At 35.2% G+C, this 19,976-nt stretch overlaps 1 protein-coding gene across 7 annotated transcripts in view; it reads left to right on the forward strand.

Moving 5' to 3' along the window:
- The window catches only part of NAV3 (neuron navigator 3), an 893,819-nt gene that overhangs the window by 794,576 nt on the left and 79,267 nt on the right, over window positions 1-19,976 (forward strand). For 5 of the 7 annotated variants that reach the window (XM_059886494.1, XM_059886491.1, XM_059886493.1 and 2 more), the window contains 5 exons: window positions 1,543-2,031; window positions 5,764-5,805; window positions 7,198-7,358; window positions 13,538-13,726; window positions 16,251-16,303. In XM_059886494.1, coding sequence (XP_059742477.1) covers window positions 1,543-2,031; window positions 5,764-5,805; window positions 7,198-7,358; window positions 13,538-13,726; window positions 16,251-16,303 — 934 coding nt within the window. The remainder of the gene's footprint in view (window positions 1-1,542; window positions 2,032-5,763; window positions 5,806-7,197; window positions 7,359-13,537; window positions 13,727-16,250; window positions 16,304-19,976) is intronic. The other 2 variants (XM_059886495.1, XM_059886492.1) reach the window with 2 other exon arrangements.

The raw sequence follows: 19,976 nt of genomic DNA on the forward strand, positions 1-19,976 counted from the left end.
CTAATCATGAACATAGATGAAGTTGTGTTCCTTATACAGTACTGGATCACAATAGACCAATTTATGTAGCACCATATCCTGAAATCTTAATGAAAGTCAAGGTATGATATGATTGACAGAATTTGAAAACCTTTAGATACTTGGTATAGGATTATAACTAAGAAATGTGCTAGGTTTTCTAACTCATCATCAGCTTTCATTGATATGACTTGCATAACCTATAGGACTTGGTTTCTGCATGGGGATTGTCTTTGATATTCAGTAAATGGAGTTCTCCTTCCCAATATCAGTGTTTTTAAATACTGATGTGTTTTAAGTGGCAGGAAAATACATACAGGTAAAGATTTAGGACATACAGTTAAATTATTCTGGGTCTGTTCCCTCATCTATGAAATGATAGAATATGATTTATAGTCCATTTATAATGCATTACATGATTATGTTTAGTGTTTTTAATGTTTGCTTTTATTATACTGACTAAACCAAGAGCCTTGATATCTGGGAAATAGAGTGTCTTGAAACATTTACTTTTACATTTCAGTAATCTCAGATACATGATTGTTTATTAATCCTGAAGAAGTGGTGTTTTGAAATGTTGATTCTCATTGGAAAGTGTAATCACTCGTAGTGAGAGTAAATATTTCCGTTGCTTAAGTAAAAGCCAATAGTGCCCTCCAGTGGCCCATTACCTATGAAACAATTTCTCTTATTCATCATATTTCACTATAGGAAATAACGATTTCATTGCAACTTAATTAGAGATCATTATGTCATTTTTCATATCACACTTTATTTCCATATTTACATAAATTCAATTATGTCATCTGCTTCATTTACAAAACTAAAATGTTTTCTGAAGAAACTCCAACATCTAATTTAGCACCAACCACGTTTCAAATCACTATTATAAATATGTATTGGAATAGCACTGGCAACTGACATCTGACCCTTTGGCCTTTCTTGGGGAAACTGCAGACATACTGACATGTTGCCGACAGTATCCAATATTGTTTCTAACCAACTCCTCTCTGACAGTCACTTAGGCCCCCGGCCATACAACACAGCCTCCTAAACTTTGCCTTAAGCATTCCTTCTAGATTTTGAATAAGCCGACAACATGAAGGAAAAAAAAAAAGAAAAGAAAAATAATTTAATATTATATACCAAATGCATAGAAGTTGTTTCATTATAATGGTTCTATAAATAGGCAGCAAGTATATGCAAACTACTTAATTTTGCAAAAAACTCTCATGATCACTTAACTGCGGACCCCAGGGCCTTTGATGTTTGGCTTATCCTTCCTTCTGTGTGGCCCACATTGCCCCATCAATGGGATGGCAGCTCAGTACCAGTTTACCCCTAAGGCAATATGAGAGAGAGATTAGGAAGTTCAAGCTTATCAAGTTCATTAACATAGAGACAGGAAGTGCTCGGTGGCCCGTCCACCGGAGCACGCTTGGCTCTATGTACTATAACCCTAAGTATTCAATGTGGATGTTAGTTTCTCGGAACAACTGAAGTTGTTATTTGTTTTTCTTTTAGGTTGTTTGGTGCCAAGGCAGGTGGCAAACCTGCCTCCGCACCTAATACTGAGGGTGTGAAATCCTCCTCTGTAATGTCCAGTCCCAGTACCACACTAGCGCGGCAAGGCAGTCTGGAGTCGCCGTCGTCTGGTACGGGCAGCCTGGGCAGTGCTGGTGGGCTCAGTGGCAGCAGCAGCCCTCTCTTCAATAAACCCTCAGACCTCACTGCAGACGTTATAAGCTTAAGCCACTCATTGGCGTCCAGCCCAGCATCGGTTCACTCTTTCACATCAGGTGGTCTCGTGTGGGCTGCCAATCTGAGCAGTTCCTCTGCTGGCAGCAAGGACACTCCGAGTTACCAGTCCATGACTAGCCTCCATACGAGCTCTGAGTCCATTGACCTCCCCCTCAGCCACCATGGCTCCCTGTCTGGACTGACCACAGGCACTCACGAGGTGCAGAGCCTGCTCATGAGAACTGGTAGTGTGAGATCTACTCTCTCAGAAAGGTGAGCTCTCCTGGAGGCCTTGCTGAAGTCTTCACCTCCCTCCTTCCCACACTGTACCTACCCCTACCCTGCATTCAGTTTTGTTTTGTTTTTTTTTTTAAATTTCAGTGAGAGTGCCACTTTGCAAAGGGATGTCGGATTGTTGATACTGGGCCTTTTATTTGGTGTTACTACCACATTTGCAGAAGGTGAAAACCATTAAGAATCCATAAAAAATGGATTAGTTAGTTTCTTGGTATGATGCATACATATACACCCACTAGCCAATTTAAATAAAATTCAAAGCGTGTTTTTATGTATTGAATGATGTTTTCTCAAGGACACAGCAATGATTTAGCTTGAGCTCCAGGACAACACAGCTTCTTAGGATGATTTAAGCATATTTAAAGATCAAATCTAAATGGATTCTACAATTATGCTCAGAGTGAAATGTTCAGGTGGCTTTATTAGCATTTCTTTGGAAAAATAGCAAATGGATAGCTAGGAATCCTAGTTGAATTGGAAAAAAAAAAAAAAGATCAGTTGTCAGATACGAATTCTTAGACAAAATTACAACTCTAGTGACATTTTTATTAGGCCCTTTTTAAACTACATTACAAGATATTTCTCACTGATTCAATTAATTAGTTTTCCTTTAAACTTAAAATGACCATACGAAGGCATTCCTTACCTAATATACTTAAGATAAAGCATCTCTGTTGGCCAAGAAGACTCTGGATTCTCCTCCCTAAAAAAATCCTTTCTCAGATATTTTGGTACTGACTCTTTTCCCCAGGAATGTATCTTAAACCTGCCTGGTTTTCCCTGATGAACTTAATGCTGTTTGTTTCTTGGCACACCTAAAGTTTTCAGAAATGCCCTTGGCTGTATATCTTAATTGTGTTATTTGTGAAAGTGCCACAGGTCACTGAAAATGCCTGATAACTTTCACAAACTTTTATTCAGTCTATTGTTGATGATGACGTATCACCTCAAACATAGCACACTGCAAACAGGTTATTTGTTAACAATACTCACCTTCCAAAATACTGATTATTTTTATCATGAATATGACCACAAGTTGACCATTTAGCCATCAACTCATTTCTTTGGCATTCATACATTAAAACACAGGAAAGTGGTCAAGTAATTATTTGTAACCAAGTAACTCTAAAACAAATCTAGTTGATAATATTGCTGAGTTTCATAGCTGCAATATAAATGCGGTGTTAATATTTTACTTTGATCTGTATTCTAGCAGAAGTCAGTATATATATATATATATATATATATATTTAACTATGGAAATACACTGACAAATATACAGTTAATTATTCCCTTTAAACAAATCTTTTTAAACTTGGTTTTCAGTCTTCAAATAGACCAGTTTTGCGGATGGATGTGTTCTGGTATAAATAGATAAATAATTTTTCTAAACTAAATTTTAAAGCTAATTTTGAAGAGATGAAATTTTTACCTTTTATTCTTAGTAAGATATATTCATGACTATTAAACTGTGAAAAAGCAAATTATCTTCATAGTTATGGTATACAATATAAACATTAACTAGTTTCTTCCAATAAATTACTTGATTGAAATAATTTTTGATATAAGAAGTTGTACTTTTTTTTCTTGTGAACAAAATTGCAAGCAACCAGCAATCCATTCTAATCCTTTAAAGTACACCCAAGAACTATATGATCCCTCGAAGAGAAAATTAGATCCTATCAGAGACCCTGGCTTAATTACATAGTCCACATAATGTTGGGAACACTAAGGAAGCCAAATAGATGTGCCAAAGTCTAAATATTTTAGACAAAGTGATTAGAAAGATACAATAGAGATGTATGTAAGTTAATGACTTTCCTGTTGATCTACAATTTCAGAAGACTTTATTGGTATTTATTATTCTAATACTATTAAAGAAATAGCTTTCACATAGATTTTAATTTTGGTCTAAATTTCTCATTAAAGTATCATAAACAAATTATTTAAAATATAACAGTTTTCTCCTCTAATTGTTCTAGATCAGAGCAGCCCTTGGCTATAATTAGTTCACATTTGTTTTGTACATTTTGTTTTTTGTGACCAAAGCAAACCTTAAAAAATTTAAAGTTGTAGCCAACTTTAAAAACGTCTGGCTTGTTTTTTACTGTCAGATCCAGCTACCCTGCCTTTAAAATCCTGTACCACATTTACTGGCTTCAGACAAACACTGCCTGTCCTCTTCAGACTGTTAACATTTCTACTTCATTTATTCCCATTGCCCTCTTGGCTCCTGCAGACGTAAGAGTTTTTAGCCTTTCAGCGTTTGTGATAAGTGTCTATCTTATAAAATCATTAATATCCAGGTTCAAACAGATATTTCTACTTGAAATTTTAACTTTTATTGGTAAACTTATTTTCTGATTTTCCTTTCATTAAATTCTCTGTACAATACAAACACATAATGTTTACACAGTTAATAACATGGGCAAAACAATGCCTATTTTCACTGTTCTCTGTGATGTTAAAATTTAATAAATTCATACATATGAAAGAGATAATCTTTAAAATAGCTTACGACGCTATCAGTGCTTCAGCATGTTGTAGTGTATATTTAGAGTGCTCGTGTAGTTGTTCAGTATGATTCCTTTCTGTTGTACTAAAAATACAGATGTACTCAGAATACATCTAGAGTCAAGATACACACTAGAATTGGCCGCTACATAATTGTGCGATTACCCTATTTGGGCATTCCCAGTACATAAAGTAAAAGAAGATAATGCCTTTGGATGCTTTCTATTGCAGTGCTAATTAATGGAGTACCCATAGAAGAAAACATTTTAGCTTTGATTTTTAGTGATTAATTTCAAGTCATCGTGTTGGCATTCATGTTATATCATCCTCATGTGCATATCCTGTGTATTCAATTTTGACATTTGAAGTTTAATGAAACAGATATCATCCTGAAAATCCAAATTAATTTTATTATTTGGTTATCCATATGCCGGAGATTATAACAGAAATTCCTTGACTCGTCCCACTTAATTCTTGACACCCTCTTCCTCTATTTTTAGGGAGGCCACTTCTCATTTTCTCCAGACACATTCTTTCTTCCCTTTTTAGGACCAATTGAGAATTCTTTAAAATAGACGTTGAAAACTCATAGCCTTTTAAACCTCCAATTTATAATTTGAAAAGATAGCATAGTTTAATTGTATTAAAATATTTAAATAAATGACGCTAGAAGGATTACATTTCAAGCAGTTATATATTTCTCTTCTTTTCTGTGAATAGGAATATATCTGCCTTTATTTTTACTAAAGATCATTTAAATACAAAAAATAAGTATTGAAAGGGGATTTATTACATCTCTGTCTGTTGGAACATGCCACTTTAACTTAGGCAGAGATCTTTCTCATTCCTCCTCTATGATTCTCTTCCATGTGAAATCATAGCAGAAATCTAGTCATTTGCATGGGGAAGGAAAACCTACCGTAGCACTAGGTAAATAGAATCTAGAGGAGAAGTATGTTAATATATAACTTAATCATTCTTCAAATAGACCTGTCACTAAGTTATCATTGAATGAGTTACAACAGTGAAATCTTTGGTTGGCCTTTTCCAATGAGTTAAGCATTAAATATGTTTTTACAAAAAAAGAAAACCTTATTTTGTGTAACAGATTTCAAACAGAGTCATTGATGTTGGATGTATAGTTTGGAAGGTTTGTTTACATTATGTCCTTAGGGGTTTTCTTTGTTTTAACAGCATGCAGCTTGACAGAAATACACTACCCAAAAAGGGACTAAGGTATATATTTCTCTCAGCACAGTCGCTGCTTCTCTGTTGTTACGTAAACGTTGTGTGCTGTCTCTCTGCCTCTTTCTTTCTTTCTTTGCAAAGAAGCACCTGACATCAAGGGTCAACTCACTCTTATCCTGAGGTTTCCTCTGGCCTAAGGAGTTGGTGAGATGGCCCTCAGGTAGAAGTTTTTGGTAGAGGCCGAAACCCAGTAAATTAAATGTGATGTAAAAGACATTATTTGGGGGGCAGCAATTTTAGTAGAATTCAGAGCTCACTTCTGAAGAATAAAATCAGTTTCCCTAATGTTTGTATCTTGGAGGCATATGCCTACAAAAGCCTCGACCCCTATAGTCTGCACATGTGGCCAAATGAATGTTGAAAGATTGAAGGATGCTCTAATTTGAATCAAAGAAAAGTTATTTTCATCATCAGAGGACAAATAGTGTAATTAAGGGATAATTTTTAAGAAATCCTTCTGGTAAAAACTCAGAAGAGCTTTTTTTCCTGTTTTTCAGAAGTGCTGATATCTATCAAATCAGTACAGACATAAATTAGGCTAGTATTTCATAATAATATCAAAATAATTATTAAGTTCATAAAAATATAAAATGAAAATTTAATGCATGGCTATCTTTTACTGTACACTTCTATCTAATGAGAAGATATGGAATGAACTATTACTAGAGATATGATACTATATGAACATGATAAGTTGACTGCTATTTGGAACTAAGAATTTACTTACTCTGGCGAAAGTGAATACTGGCCTATTAGATCTTTATCTATTATCTTCCTTCTCTCCAGTTTCTTAGCAAGAGCAAACAGTTTGTAAATATTCCATTTTAAGATTTTGTTCCAGAAATTTATTTTCTAATAAAGGAAGTTTATTTCTCTTTCCATTAAAAACAAAAAAAAATCCAGACATGGTGTCAAGTGGCATTTTTAACCAAATAAATGTTTTCCCTTTCCTTTAAAAAAGATCTGTCTTTTGTGTTCTGCTTCCTGTGTCTTATTGTGACCATCCCTCCAATTCCTTTGGCTCTGGACAACTACTGTCTACCATATTTACTTTCTGTTTTCACCCTCTTCACGCCCTTCTAAACACCATGCTTTGTGCCCTTCTCAATTAACCTGGCTGTCTGCTCGTTGCTTATGATTTTCAACCACATATCTCACAGGAACATAATTTTCTTTTCAAAATCCTTTATTTTTTTTTCCTGTGAGATTCAAACAGATGGTGTCAAATCATCTGGAAGAACTAAGCAATTATAATTAAATTCAATCTGTTTGAGAATGTTGTTCAGTCTGAATAGTAAGCTCCTCTCAGTTGTTTTCTCGTCCTGATATTGCCTTGCCCTTGCAGATGTGCTGAAGTGTCTTAGCTGTGCTGTTTTGCAGATACACCCCATCGTCTCGGCAGGCCAACCAAGAGGAAGGCAAAGAGTGGTTACGCTCCCATTCTACTGGAGGGCTGCAGGATACTGGCAACCAGTCACCCCTGGTGTCCCCTTCTGCCATGTCATCTTCTGCAACAGGAAAATATCACTTTTCCAACTTGGGTAAAATCTTCTAAACCATCCATTTCATCTTGTTCCTTTTACCATCTACTCTCCCAGGAACCCTGGGATACGTTCACAAGGATTGCTAATTTAAAAAGGAGATAGACACCTTAACATTGCCTTTTATTTGTACATTTACAACCCCCCAAATAATTCCCAAGCATTACACAGTTTATTTCTCTTGACAACCAGTTGACATAGTTAATACTGTTGTTATTTTATATCCTAAGATCCAGAGGCAAAAAGAGATTTTTTTGACTTAAAAAAAAAAAAAATCACTAATCTTAAGGGGCAGAGATAGTAACTGATGCCAGAACACCTGACCTTAAACCTAGGAGTTTTCTCAGAGTCCTCTTAGAAACCAGTAAAACCCCTCCTTCTTTTCTGTTTAAATTTTTTAATTCTTATAAGAAAATTAATTATCATTTTGTAGAAGAAAAAGAAAATAGAAATAATTAAGAAGAAGAAAAAATATAATTCCATGACTCCATAGTCACATCTTCATTTTAAAGTTAAAACTCTCCTTAAAATGCATATGAGAATTCCTATTAAGATAATACCCTGTGAACATTTTTGGATGAAGGCAATGAAAAGAAATGATTATTTGAACCACTGGATTACTTTGTGTTTAGCATAACTTTTTACAAAATATAAAATTATTTGCACAAACATCACAGAAAACACAAGGGAATGTGACAAAATAATGAAAGCCTAAATATGCCAGTTATCATTGAACAGATCCATTGCTTTTAAAAATAGATGTCTCTTCTATAAAGTCATGTATAAAATAGTCACATTATTTTTTTCACTTGAGGTTTTTTGTGTAATGATAGACCAACAGAATGAATAGTACATTCTGGAGAATGTCCATTATTGGAGAATCTCCAATATTCTGGAGAATAGACATTTGGAGAATGTCCAAATTCCTTAATAATTTGGACTTTTCAAACTTGCCCCCTGCTGGGATAGTCAAGGCTATTTCTCTTCTATTATAACTGTTTTGCTATAGAGATTATGACAATGAAAAACAGTTATTTAGGTTATCGTTCTATACATACTAGTGAATGTATATCCAACACCAAATTTTTACTGATGAACCTACACAGTGATGAGATTTCTTTGTCCCATAATGGCGAAGGATGGTAAAACTTTTACTTTTGAGTTGTACTTATAAAAAGCAACAGGAAGCTTAAAACTTTGATTTCAAAAAATGAAATGGAAATGTTTTTGTAGAGTCATAGACATATGAAACAAAATCTGATATTGCACAATATTGAAATCAAACCCATGTCACCTAGTTTGCTGAATTTGCTGGGTATCTCACGGCTCCCTCCTGTCAATCTTTTCATTAATTGACGTTAATCTGAATATGTGAATCCTTACTCCATTATTTTTCCATTGTTATTATTTTGATTCAATCAATCCCATTTTTTGTTGAGAAGGAAAAAACTCACTACTTACTGTGTCTGATATTAGCAGTCATTTAACTTCAATTTTCTCATGTATTAAATAGATTCATAATACTTAGGTTATATTGTAAGGAATGATGAACATATGCAAAGAGACGAGAGATAGAGTACCAGACTTGGTAGACTCTGCTACATCATCGTTTTTATTAGAAAGAGATGTCTTACACTAGCAGAGAATTGCAGTAGGTTTCAAATAGATCTTACTATCTCTACTTTCATACCTCTCAAAGTGTTCACACACTGGGACTTATGAAGGAAGTTCTTCCCATACATATCCACACACTTGTATGTGCCTCCTGTATTTTATAAGTGGGTATGTGGGTTCATATCAGATATGCTGTATTATTTTACAAGAGAAGACAAAATAACTAGTTTCAAAACCATGAAAATTGCTTTTGAAGACTTTTGGTTGTGTTTCCAGACCACTGGAACTCACATTTATTAGGCAAGAGAGCGGATACTATTAAAATGCAATCATAAGTAAAAATTACTTTATTATTAAATTTTAAAAATATATCCAATGTAACACTGTAACTTGAATATGGGTAGCATTGTTCTACATTTTACTTTAGTAATCACTTGTTTTCAATTTGATCATTTTTTTGAATAATCACTAAGATAAGTGATTATTACAAACACTTAAGAGTTGCAGTAACCATGCTTTTTATTCTTACCCACTAAAAATATTAATATTGTATATAGAATTTGTGGAGATATTACTGTAAAAATCACATATAAAAAATAAACATTAGAAATTTAAGGTCACTACGATTATGTCATTATTAGTAGACTACTGTGAGCTACTGCCGAAGTCAGCTCTGGTTTGTATATGGTTTCTGGCATGATAGCTATAATAGAAATCATTCCTCTCCAAGAAAGCATTACAGAATATAACTTACATAAACAGATTATTATTGGATACAATTTTATTTACTATTGGTCACAGTCCTTGTGAGGCATCCCATAACCTAGTGAGACATTGTCATAGTCCCATGGGTGATGACAGTTGCTCAGATTCTTTTTCACCTTGCCTCAAGGGTTACCCTGTAGAAGCATTACTATCAACATGTCACTTTCAAAGTCTACATATTTGATGGGATCAGACAGTAAAGAATCCATCTGCAATGCAAGAGACCTGGCTTCAATCCCTGGAGAAAGGAATGGCTACCCACACCAGTATTCTGGCCTGGAGAATTCCATGGACAAAGGAGGCTGGCAGGCTACTGTCCATGGGGTCGCAAAGAGTCAGACAGGATTGAGTGACTTTCACTTTCACATAGAGTGATGTTTAAATACCTTTGTATGGGAAGTTTCTTTGCATTTACTCCCAAAGCTCCCTACACCTTGAATGCCCTTCTACTCCCTCTCCATATTCACCCTTAAGCCATTCAGGATTAAGCCTTTTCTTCTATACTCAAGGAAGAGTAGGATCTCACAGTTGGAAGAAACCTACATCTGATTCAATTTGAATCTGTTATGCAGGTTCCTGTGACAGCTCTAGCTTCTCTAAACCGACCAATGACAAACTACCTATATCTAGATATATTCCACTTTTAAAGTTCTTTAAATGATCAAATAAACATTTTCTGAATCTCCACCTAGTTCATAGTTATATTCCCAGATTTTAAAAAATAAAAGTAGGTTGCATATGACAGCTTTTATTAGAAAAATATCATAAACTCATTAGCTAACATGTCTACGGCAGCAAAGTCTGGAGTCACTTGCTGTATTTAAAAACCCACTCCATCTTTCTGTCAGTTCCTGTTCTCAGATCATCACATATAATTTAATCGACATATAATTTAATAAAAACAGTGATGTTAGTATGATATATAATTTAAGGCAAAGCCAGTAGCCCTCTTTTTCCATAATATCTTGTCACACCTATATCTTGCTTATTAGAAATGTTTATATGTTCCCTGGCTTTAAATGGATCTTAGAGTCCATTTATTTCATTTTTTTTTTTAATTTATGAAGAAACTGAAGGGTAGATATGGAAATATTTGCCTAAAGCAAGTAGAAAGCAAAGCTACCACTACATGCCCTGTACTAATTTGTGTCCCATTACAGAAATTCTCTGTCCATCATACTTTTGTCTCCCATTACATAGCTTTTCTCTGTCTCTTTTATGTTGTTAATTTGTCTACCTCTCAGTCACCTCCTCTAGAGGTCACTCTTGAAACCAGAGATCTTGCTATATTGATCTTTCTATTCAACCATGGTAACAAAAAAGCAAACCTGCTATAGATTTAACTAACTGAACATTCTTAAATAGAATGAATATATTTCCAATGGAGAACCTATCAGAAATGCTTCTAAATACCCATATTCCTTTTATTTTTAAAATATAAAGCACAGTTTAATGAATATTTCCAAGTGAACATGCATGCAGCTCTCATTCTGGTCAAGACAGGACATTCTCAACACCTCAGAAATTCCCTTCCACCCATCTAGCAACCCAGCCACAATCCATGCTTCCCCCAAAGCCAGCTACTATCCCTATGTCATTTTTAACATCAGAGTATAACTGCTTTATAACGCTGTGTTTCTGCTGTACAACAAAGTAAGTCGATTACATGTGTACATGCATCCCCTCCCTCTTGAGCCTTCCTCCTAGTCACCCCCATCCCACCCGTCTAGGTCACCACAGAGCACTGAGCTGAGCCTTCTCCTCTACAACAACTTTCCCCTAGCTAGCTATTTTACACATGATAGTGTATCTATGCGGAGAAGGCAATGGCACCCCACTCCAGTCCTCTTGCCTGGAAAATCCCATGGACGGAGGAGCCTGGTAGGCTGTAGTCCATGGGGTCGCTAAGAGTCGGACACCGCTGAGCGACTTCACTTTCACTTTTCACTTTCATGCATTGGAGAAGGAAATGGCAACCCACTCCAGTGTTCTTGTCTGGAAAATCCCAGGGACGGGGGAGCCTGGTGGGCTGCCATCTATGGGGTCGCACAGAGTCAGACACGATGGAAGCGACTTAGCAGCAGCGGCAGTAGTGTATATATGTCAGTGCTACTCTCTCAATTTGTCCCATCCTTCTCACTCCAAACCATTCCTTTTGAAATCTGTCCTAGTCCTCATTACTATTTCATTTTGAATGAGCTAAATGTTATGTTTTGAAATTATATAAGGAGACTTTACCTGGATATATCTGCAACCATTTTGTAAGAATTTGCACAAAGTCAGTGAATGAAGTGTGTTTCTAACCTCTCTCTCTCTACATATATATGTATTAAAATGATGCACTTGCAAATGTATTCAGTACCTCATTCATTTAGCAAAAAGTCAATTCATACTGTGAACCTAAGATAGTAAGATTTACTCCCGTTCAGACACCTTAAACACACACATTCGAGTCTAGAATGTCCTTTGGGGTATCTGTTGGTTGTCTTTAGCAATCACTGACTTGTCACTGCTGACTGAAGGAATGTACCTGAAAGATCTTTCTTTAACTTCTACTCTCTCTCTCCTTTCTTTCTCCCCCGCCCCCCTACTTTCCACCCTTTCTTCCCTTCTTCCAGTGGGTTGGGGACTTTGCAAATCCAAAGTTTCTTTCTTTCATTATTATATGTCACATATGCACACATAGATATAATTCTAAGTCTTAAGTTACTTTTCTTGGTCTTATTTTACTTCAGTTCACAACTAGCTCTATCAGATTCCTTAATACCTGTAAAATTTCCAGCATAGTACCTGGCAAATAAGAGACAGTCTTCTAAAGTTATCTCATAGTATATATGCCCCATATTTTACATTGTTCTGAGATTCAGCAATTACATTAAGAAATGTAGTGCCTGTGTCAAAGAAAAGAAATAACAAGTTTTGAAAATTTATCAGACCAGTTCTAAGCCAAAGACATAAATTCTCCAAGATTTTGAAAGTACTCAGCCATTCTTTTCATATCTTAAATGTCTCCTGCCTGCTTCCTCATATGTCTATAACAACTTGTATTTCTTAATTATGAGCATTTATGATAAATATATATCTTAATTTTTCTGTTTTGCTTTTATTCCAAATTTAAAGCAATATTGTTTTCCAATTCAGTCAACCACATATTTCTTTAAATTAATGACAATTAGTTGGCCTAAAAACTTGAATGTTATTAGGACTATTTGGCAGTAGGCACTGGGTAAATAAATTCATGTTTCAAATTACAGACTTAAGGTATTGCTTGAGAAATACAAGTTTGTGACTTTTGACAGTCTCACTGTGACATTCTCATCTTAGATACAATGGAAAGTAGTTTTAAGTGATTAACGTCACAATGAGCTGTGGATAACCATGTACCTTACATTATATTTCATTTTTATTTTTCTTTATTATAACCTAACTCTGACAATAGTGATAGTTCTGATTATGAACTGACAAAAATTTAGAACTCAAACTGACTGAAAGTCTTTGGTTGGAAGCTTCATACACGTTTTCCTAGAAAATTTAGATTTCTTTTTCTCGAAAAATAAATGTTCAGACTCTAGGAAGACAATTTTTTCTTCATAATGGGCAGCAGAAAATACCATATCATTTCTAGGAAAAAACAGTAGAGGTGACTTGATGGTTTTGTTTAATATTGCTTTAGAAATTGACATGCTGCTTCCCATGAAAGTGCTAGAGAAAAGAGGGACTCCACTGTAACTGCTATTGAAAATTTCAGAGGCAAACTTCCAAGCCCCGGAATAATGGGCTGTGTGCACTTTGTTTTCCAGTGAGCCCAACCAATCTTTCTCAGTTTAACCTTCCTGGGCCCAGCATGATGCGCTCAAACAGCATCCCAGCCCAAGACTCGTCCTTCGATCTCTATGACGACTCCCAGCTTTGTGGGAGCGCCACGTCTCTGGAGGAGAGGCCACGGGCCATCAGTCATTCAGGCTCATTCAGGGACAGCATGGAAGAAGGTAGGCGTGGGGGAAATAAGGATGAAGCTGGTTAACTCAGACCTGAAAGCTATCATATCACTCATGTCAAAAGAATGCCTTCAAGAGTAAATCAAGTAGGCTAGTTCCATTTCGGGAGCCCTGAAACTTGAAGACATTTTAGTCTGTATTACCTTCTGTTTCGTTATGCATTTGGAAATATGACAGACATAGTTTAGATTAATACTTGGCTATAGAACAGTTCAGAATAAATCTCGTGTCCTCCTACACAAACCTGGGCAATTTTAGAGACTATTTGCTTTGGTTTGCCAAATATCAAAGTGAATGTTTCATTTGACACATTGGTTAAAAACCACAAAAGATACATACACCAGAAAAAATCCTCATATGAAACAAGCACATGCTGCCAACTTTTATTCTCAGAAACTCCCTCTGGTGTTAGTTTTTATTATCATTTCATTTAAGAATTCCTAATACACCTACATTTTGCTTTATAAGTTATATTTCCTTTATCTGTCACATTAAAATTCTCACCTGACCTAATAAGTGTCTTTATCATTGTAAAATTCTACATGAGCACTTTATAACAAATACTCTTTGAAAAGCTCAAGAGGCTTAATTGATTTTCCAATGTATATAATTTTCTAAACTGTATAACCCCAAATGTGAAATTTGATAATAATATTTGAGAGATTTTCCTCTTTGATTTAATGAATTTGTTTTTAAATGCTCACAACGTAAAATTGTGACACACATTTTATTTTTTATATAAATTTATTTATTTTAATTGGAGGTTAATTACTTTACAATATTGTATTGGTTTTGACACACATTTTATAAAGCACTTTTCGTTAAGAATAAAACAAAGGTAAACATCGAAGTCCAAATTCCTTAGAATAAAATCAGAGGCAGTCAGCTATACTATCCTGAGCTTAGTAAGTTTCTATAACAGAAAAGACTCGATCTTGAAACATACTGGTCATCTGTCTCTTTGTGGTATAAACTTGAGAAAGTTTCATAACTTTGTTACGTCCGATTTCTGCGTCTGTAATTTCTAAGGATGAAAACACAGTAAAGAGCAATTCTGTTCCTTTATTTTTCCCCTTCCTACCTTCTTATTTAAAGCATCTTCTGACTAAAATTGACGCAGCTGTGAAAATTGATGGTCTTCAGGTCATCGTTGTAGTATGTTTATTTACCAGGTGATTACTAAATCAGTTGACTGCAGTTGCCACTGCCTTTTGCGATATTAACCAAACCACTGAATTCACTGTGACAGATAGTGAATTCTACCCTGAGAGCCTCCTGATAGCTGCAGATGTAGACAAAATATAACAAAGCTGAAATGTAAAGTCGTTGCATTTCTAAAATGGTTCTACCTCTCTCTTCACAGATAGGCCTTTTATAAAAAAAAAAAATACTGGAAAAATGATGTACTAAACATGCTCATGGCTTTCTATGGTGTTTCCCTGGCAGAGAGAATACTGTTTATATGCTTGGAAATTCTGGCCTTCCTTTATGTGGATAAATAATCTGACCTTATAGCTCTCAAATTCATCGCTTTATTATCATCCCACCTGCTCTCCTAGACCTCTCCAGACCAGGTGTGAGCGCCCCTGGGGCTTGCTTAGTACCCAGTACATTGCTCTCGATAGTATCTATGTGGCCCCTTTGTGATTTTGTTTTTAGTCACATGTATTTCTATTTCTTTTTGAGCTCTGAGAATTGTGACATTCAGTGTTATAGTCCCAGCACCTAGCAAGCGCCTGTCACATTGTGTGTACCCAACTAATGTTTCTTTAATGGATGAATAAGCAGAAATAACTGTATATTATCCCATGAAAAGAGGAAGAACTTTTCTACAAGTATAATTAAGCACAATTGTATCCTCCTTTGAGCCTAACACCTTGGACTTGCAGAAGTAATAAATCATTCTGTTAACTGATCAAGATGATATTTTTCTACACCTCCCCAAAAGACAGTATAAAATTTCCACTCTTAATTTCTAAGAGACACCTCCTTGAAATAAGTACTTTTCTATTACTAAAATTATGAAGAAACCATACTTCATTTAAATGAGTATAATAAGCTCATCACAGATAATGTTGAAATAGCTTATTTCCCTGAATGTATATGGAGAAAAATACTGAAAATCAACCTGTGTTGTATAAAAAATGAAATAGAATAAAATACATAAATTTTTTTATAAGTTTACACTTTCATAGTAACTTAAGAAGTCCTTGATTTTCTGATTAATTATTGTGTGAGAGCTTGCTCTGGTTTGCAGTATGTGCCTGGCATACTAGAAGGGCTTGCATTTGTCAATTCTTCTCTGTACGTGATGGAGGAAGTACTTTAGGGGACAAGTATGGAACCTTTCCATGGCTCAACCTTTGGATCTCTAAAAATTAACAGCAGGCTTGTCCTCAGATTCTTATGCAATTTTTTACTTCCTTAACCACCCATTCTTCATTTTTCAGTAAAGGCCTGGGGGTTCTGAACAGAAATCCTTATTTTACCTCTTGTTCTTTTTTGCTTTCTTCAGTTCATGGCTCTTCATTATCACTGGTCTCCAGCACTTCTTCTCTGTACTCCACGGTAAGTGTTGGCTGTAAAAAAACGTTTTGCCTTCGCCAATCTTTGTTAAATAGGTTGACATTTACACAGAAGTTTCACAGTGACATAAAGGTGTACTCTAAGCTCTTGCATATCCGCTAAGGAGGCAGGTACTCTACCAATTCTTCTATAACACACTTGTATTTGTAATCAATGAGTGGATGAAAAACTGAACTTCATAAAATCTGATGGTTTATGACTCAAAACCCTTAAAACCATGTACTATTCTCCATCATAACTTTATCATACTGATCACTTTTCTTTGTTTGGTTCTCTGACTGGTAATTGTTTTATGGCATTTTCTTCATTTTCTTTTTTTTTATTTTTTAAGTTCATTTTTTGAGAAAATTGTACTAAAGGGTAAAAGCCTAAAAGGCTTAATGAATTTTTAAACTAAATCTTCTTAAAGAGGGTGATTTTTAAAACTTAATTTCTTAAGAGACAAATGCCAGTATATCAACTTATTTTTCCAGTGTGTGAAATATATTTTGTTTTTACAAGTGTAAGTTTTCTGCCCAGTTACTATAATTTCATGCTTTTCTAAAAATTAGCCTACAGGGAGTTGTTTTACAAAAAAAATTCCTTCATCCTAAGTATATTTTAGTTGATGAATCTCATTGAGGCTTGAACATTATGACTAACCCCTAATTCATATTAAAAGTTCATGAAAAGTTCAAAAGCCTCAGCTGTCACCAAGTAATTAAGCATTAAGGGCAATACTGATTTTTTCATTCATTTGCATTAGTTCAAATATTATGGCCCTCTTATATACTTATTGCTTTAGAAAGTTCCTCAAGATCAAACTATCATTGGCAGAGGCAATATTTTTCTTATCATTTCTCCTTTTAATGACTAAAATTGTCAATAGATCTAAGAATAATTAAATTCCTGTTAGTGTTTAGATAAATCTACTGTTTTGGGCAAATGGAGAAAAAAGTGAGACATGTTAAAATGTTTGGAAACAAACAAACAAACAAACAAAATATGTTAAGATCTAGTATTCCTCCTGTTGGGCCAATACCACTGCTTGAGGGGAGGTATATTCTGAATTGAACCCTTGCAGTTGAAGTCTCTCTATAAGATCAAAGGTGCAGCATCATTGTCATCATATTTTAAATTATACAGAAGCAGTATTTGGATAAGAAACCACCTTCATGTAGCCTGAGAAAAATTCAAGAAGAAAAAAAGCATGAGCTGAGGAAAAACAGATGGCTAATTAGTATACACAAGTCCAATAGGCCTTTCTGTGATAATAAAAATACTCCATACCTGTACTAGATAATATAGTAACTTCTAGTCACATGTGGCTATCGAGTATTTGAAGTGTATGTGGTATGACAAAGGAACTGAATTTTTAATTTTGCGCACTATAAATTTGGGCTTCCCTGGTGGCTCAGATGGTAAAGAGTCTGCCTGTCAATGCAGGAGACGTGGGTTCCATCCCTGGTTCAGAAAGCTCCTCTGGAGGAGGAAATCGCTACCCACTCTAGTATTCTTACCTGGGAAATCCCACAGACAGAGGAACTGGGGAGGATACAATCCATGGGGTTGCAAAAGAGTCAGGCACGACTTAGTGACTAAACAAAAACAACTTTAAATTTTATAGACACATGTTCCTGTGACTACTATATTGGATATTATAGGTTTACAGGAGATGTCAAAATAACAAGGGTAAATTAGAAAGTATAATGGGAAGTACTGCATTAAGAGTACAATATGAAGTAGGAAGAGATGAAAATAAAGAGACTATACACACATGTTTATGTGATAAAATAGATGCTCATGTTAAGTGTGAAAATAGTGGATTAGGTGATCCAAACATGAGAAGGTGATATTATTCAGAAATGAGGAAATTTAAATAGCTTTATTGGAAATGATGGAAATTATATACTTGTACTGATAACCTTAGACAATTCAGATAAATGCATTTTTAGTGGAATAATGAAGAGAAAACTCCAGATGATGAGTCACTCTGTCTCCAGTGCTCCATTACCAATGCACTGAGATTTAACTGGCAAAGAAAAGGTATCTGTGAAAGTGTTTTTCAAACCAGGAAGTGAAGAATCAGTTTATCATTTTTTTCCATGCCTCCTTAAGGATTGTGGATAAAGATTCGGTTGATTTACATTTTTGACATCAGAAAAGTTGCTCAATTTCTTTGGACTATACCTGTAAAATAAGTTGGCAAAGAGCAGCCACATCTATTCGGTCTGTTCAAGGGACTTCTGCAATTATTAGAGAAGAGGGTCATTCTATACCATTAATTACAAAAAAAAAAAAAAAACTGTAAACTTCATGGGAGCACCATTGATATCATAGTCTTTGTGAATTGCACCTTTTGAAATTATGCCAAGTGCAAGTAATACAGTTGTGCATGATATTCCTTCATGCACATTCCTTCATTCCATTCCTAATTAAAGAGTTCCCTGACAATCCAGTGGTTAGGACTCCACACTTGCACTGCCAGGGGCCTGGGTTCAGTTCCTGGTTGGAGGACTAAGATCCCGCAAGCCAAGCTATATGACCAAAAAAATAAAGAAAAGAAAAAAAAAATTTTTTTAGAAGATTGTTAGACACTTTGTTTTATTAGGCAATACACTGTTCTTAGGAACCAGGGATAGAAACAATCTTTGATACCATCATTTACACAATTTATCAGATTATATTAAACTAACAAAGATGACATTTGCCTGTCAAGTTACAAGTACAATAAATCCAACTGAAAGGATTCTTTCTTCACATACAGCTTTTGAAGTCTCTACCAATTATAATTTGGTGAAATTTTCAAAAGTATCTTGTTATAAAGCTGAGTAAATCATCTTTCAGAATTTTTGAGCAGAAAGATCCAGTGAGATTACAAACTGGTTGAAAAACACAGACTCAATCTGACCCACCAAGCTGTTACCCTTGGCAAACTTTGGGTTTGTGTGTTTGTTTTTAATTCTAAGCCAACACCATGAAATATGGAGTTTTACATGAAAATTCTAATTTCTAAGTTCCTTTTGAAAGTAAGTGGAATATCTAGCAACATGGAGATGAAATTCTTCCAGGTTTACGCATGCTAAATTGTTTCAGTCGTGTCCAACACTTTGCGACTCCATGGACTGTAGCCAGCCAGACTTTTCTGTCCATGGGATTTTCCAGGCAAGGATACAGGAATGGATTGCCATTTCCTTCTCCAGGGGATCTTCCTGACCCAAGGATTGAACTCAGATCTCTTACGTCTCCCTCACAGGCATAGGCAGGAAGTCTTTACCACTAGTGTTTACAGCATCACCCCTTTAAGTGTTGTGTGTGATCTCATCACACAAGATGTTAGTGTGATCTCAGACAAGACCCAGCCTCCACCGATTCTTCTCTTGCTGACACTGAAGCTGATTTTGCATTGTTAGTTATTATTGTGCTTTTGCATTTCTTGAAGAAAAGAAATAACTCTGTAGTATCCATATCTTTATGAAAAGTGGGGGGAAATAGCCTAGGAAGGCTGTGTGTGTGTGTGTGTGTGTGTGTGTGTGTGTGTGTGTGTTGTGTGTGTGTGTGTTTTAATACCCAGGGCACTTTTTATTTATGTGTCTAGTTCTATTAAGTATTTAAATTTTTGATCTTTGCAATAGATGTTTTCTGAGTGGCTGTACATTAAAAATTGTATTGAACT

Source organism: Bos taurus, chromosome 5, assembly GCF_002263795.3.
Source record: "Bos taurus isolate L1 Dominette 01449 registration number 42190680 breed Hereford chromosome 5, ARS-UCD2.0, whole genome shotgun sequence".
Taxonomy (NCBI): Eukaryota; Metazoa; Chordata; class Mammalia; order Artiodactyla; family Bovidae; genus Bos; species Bos taurus.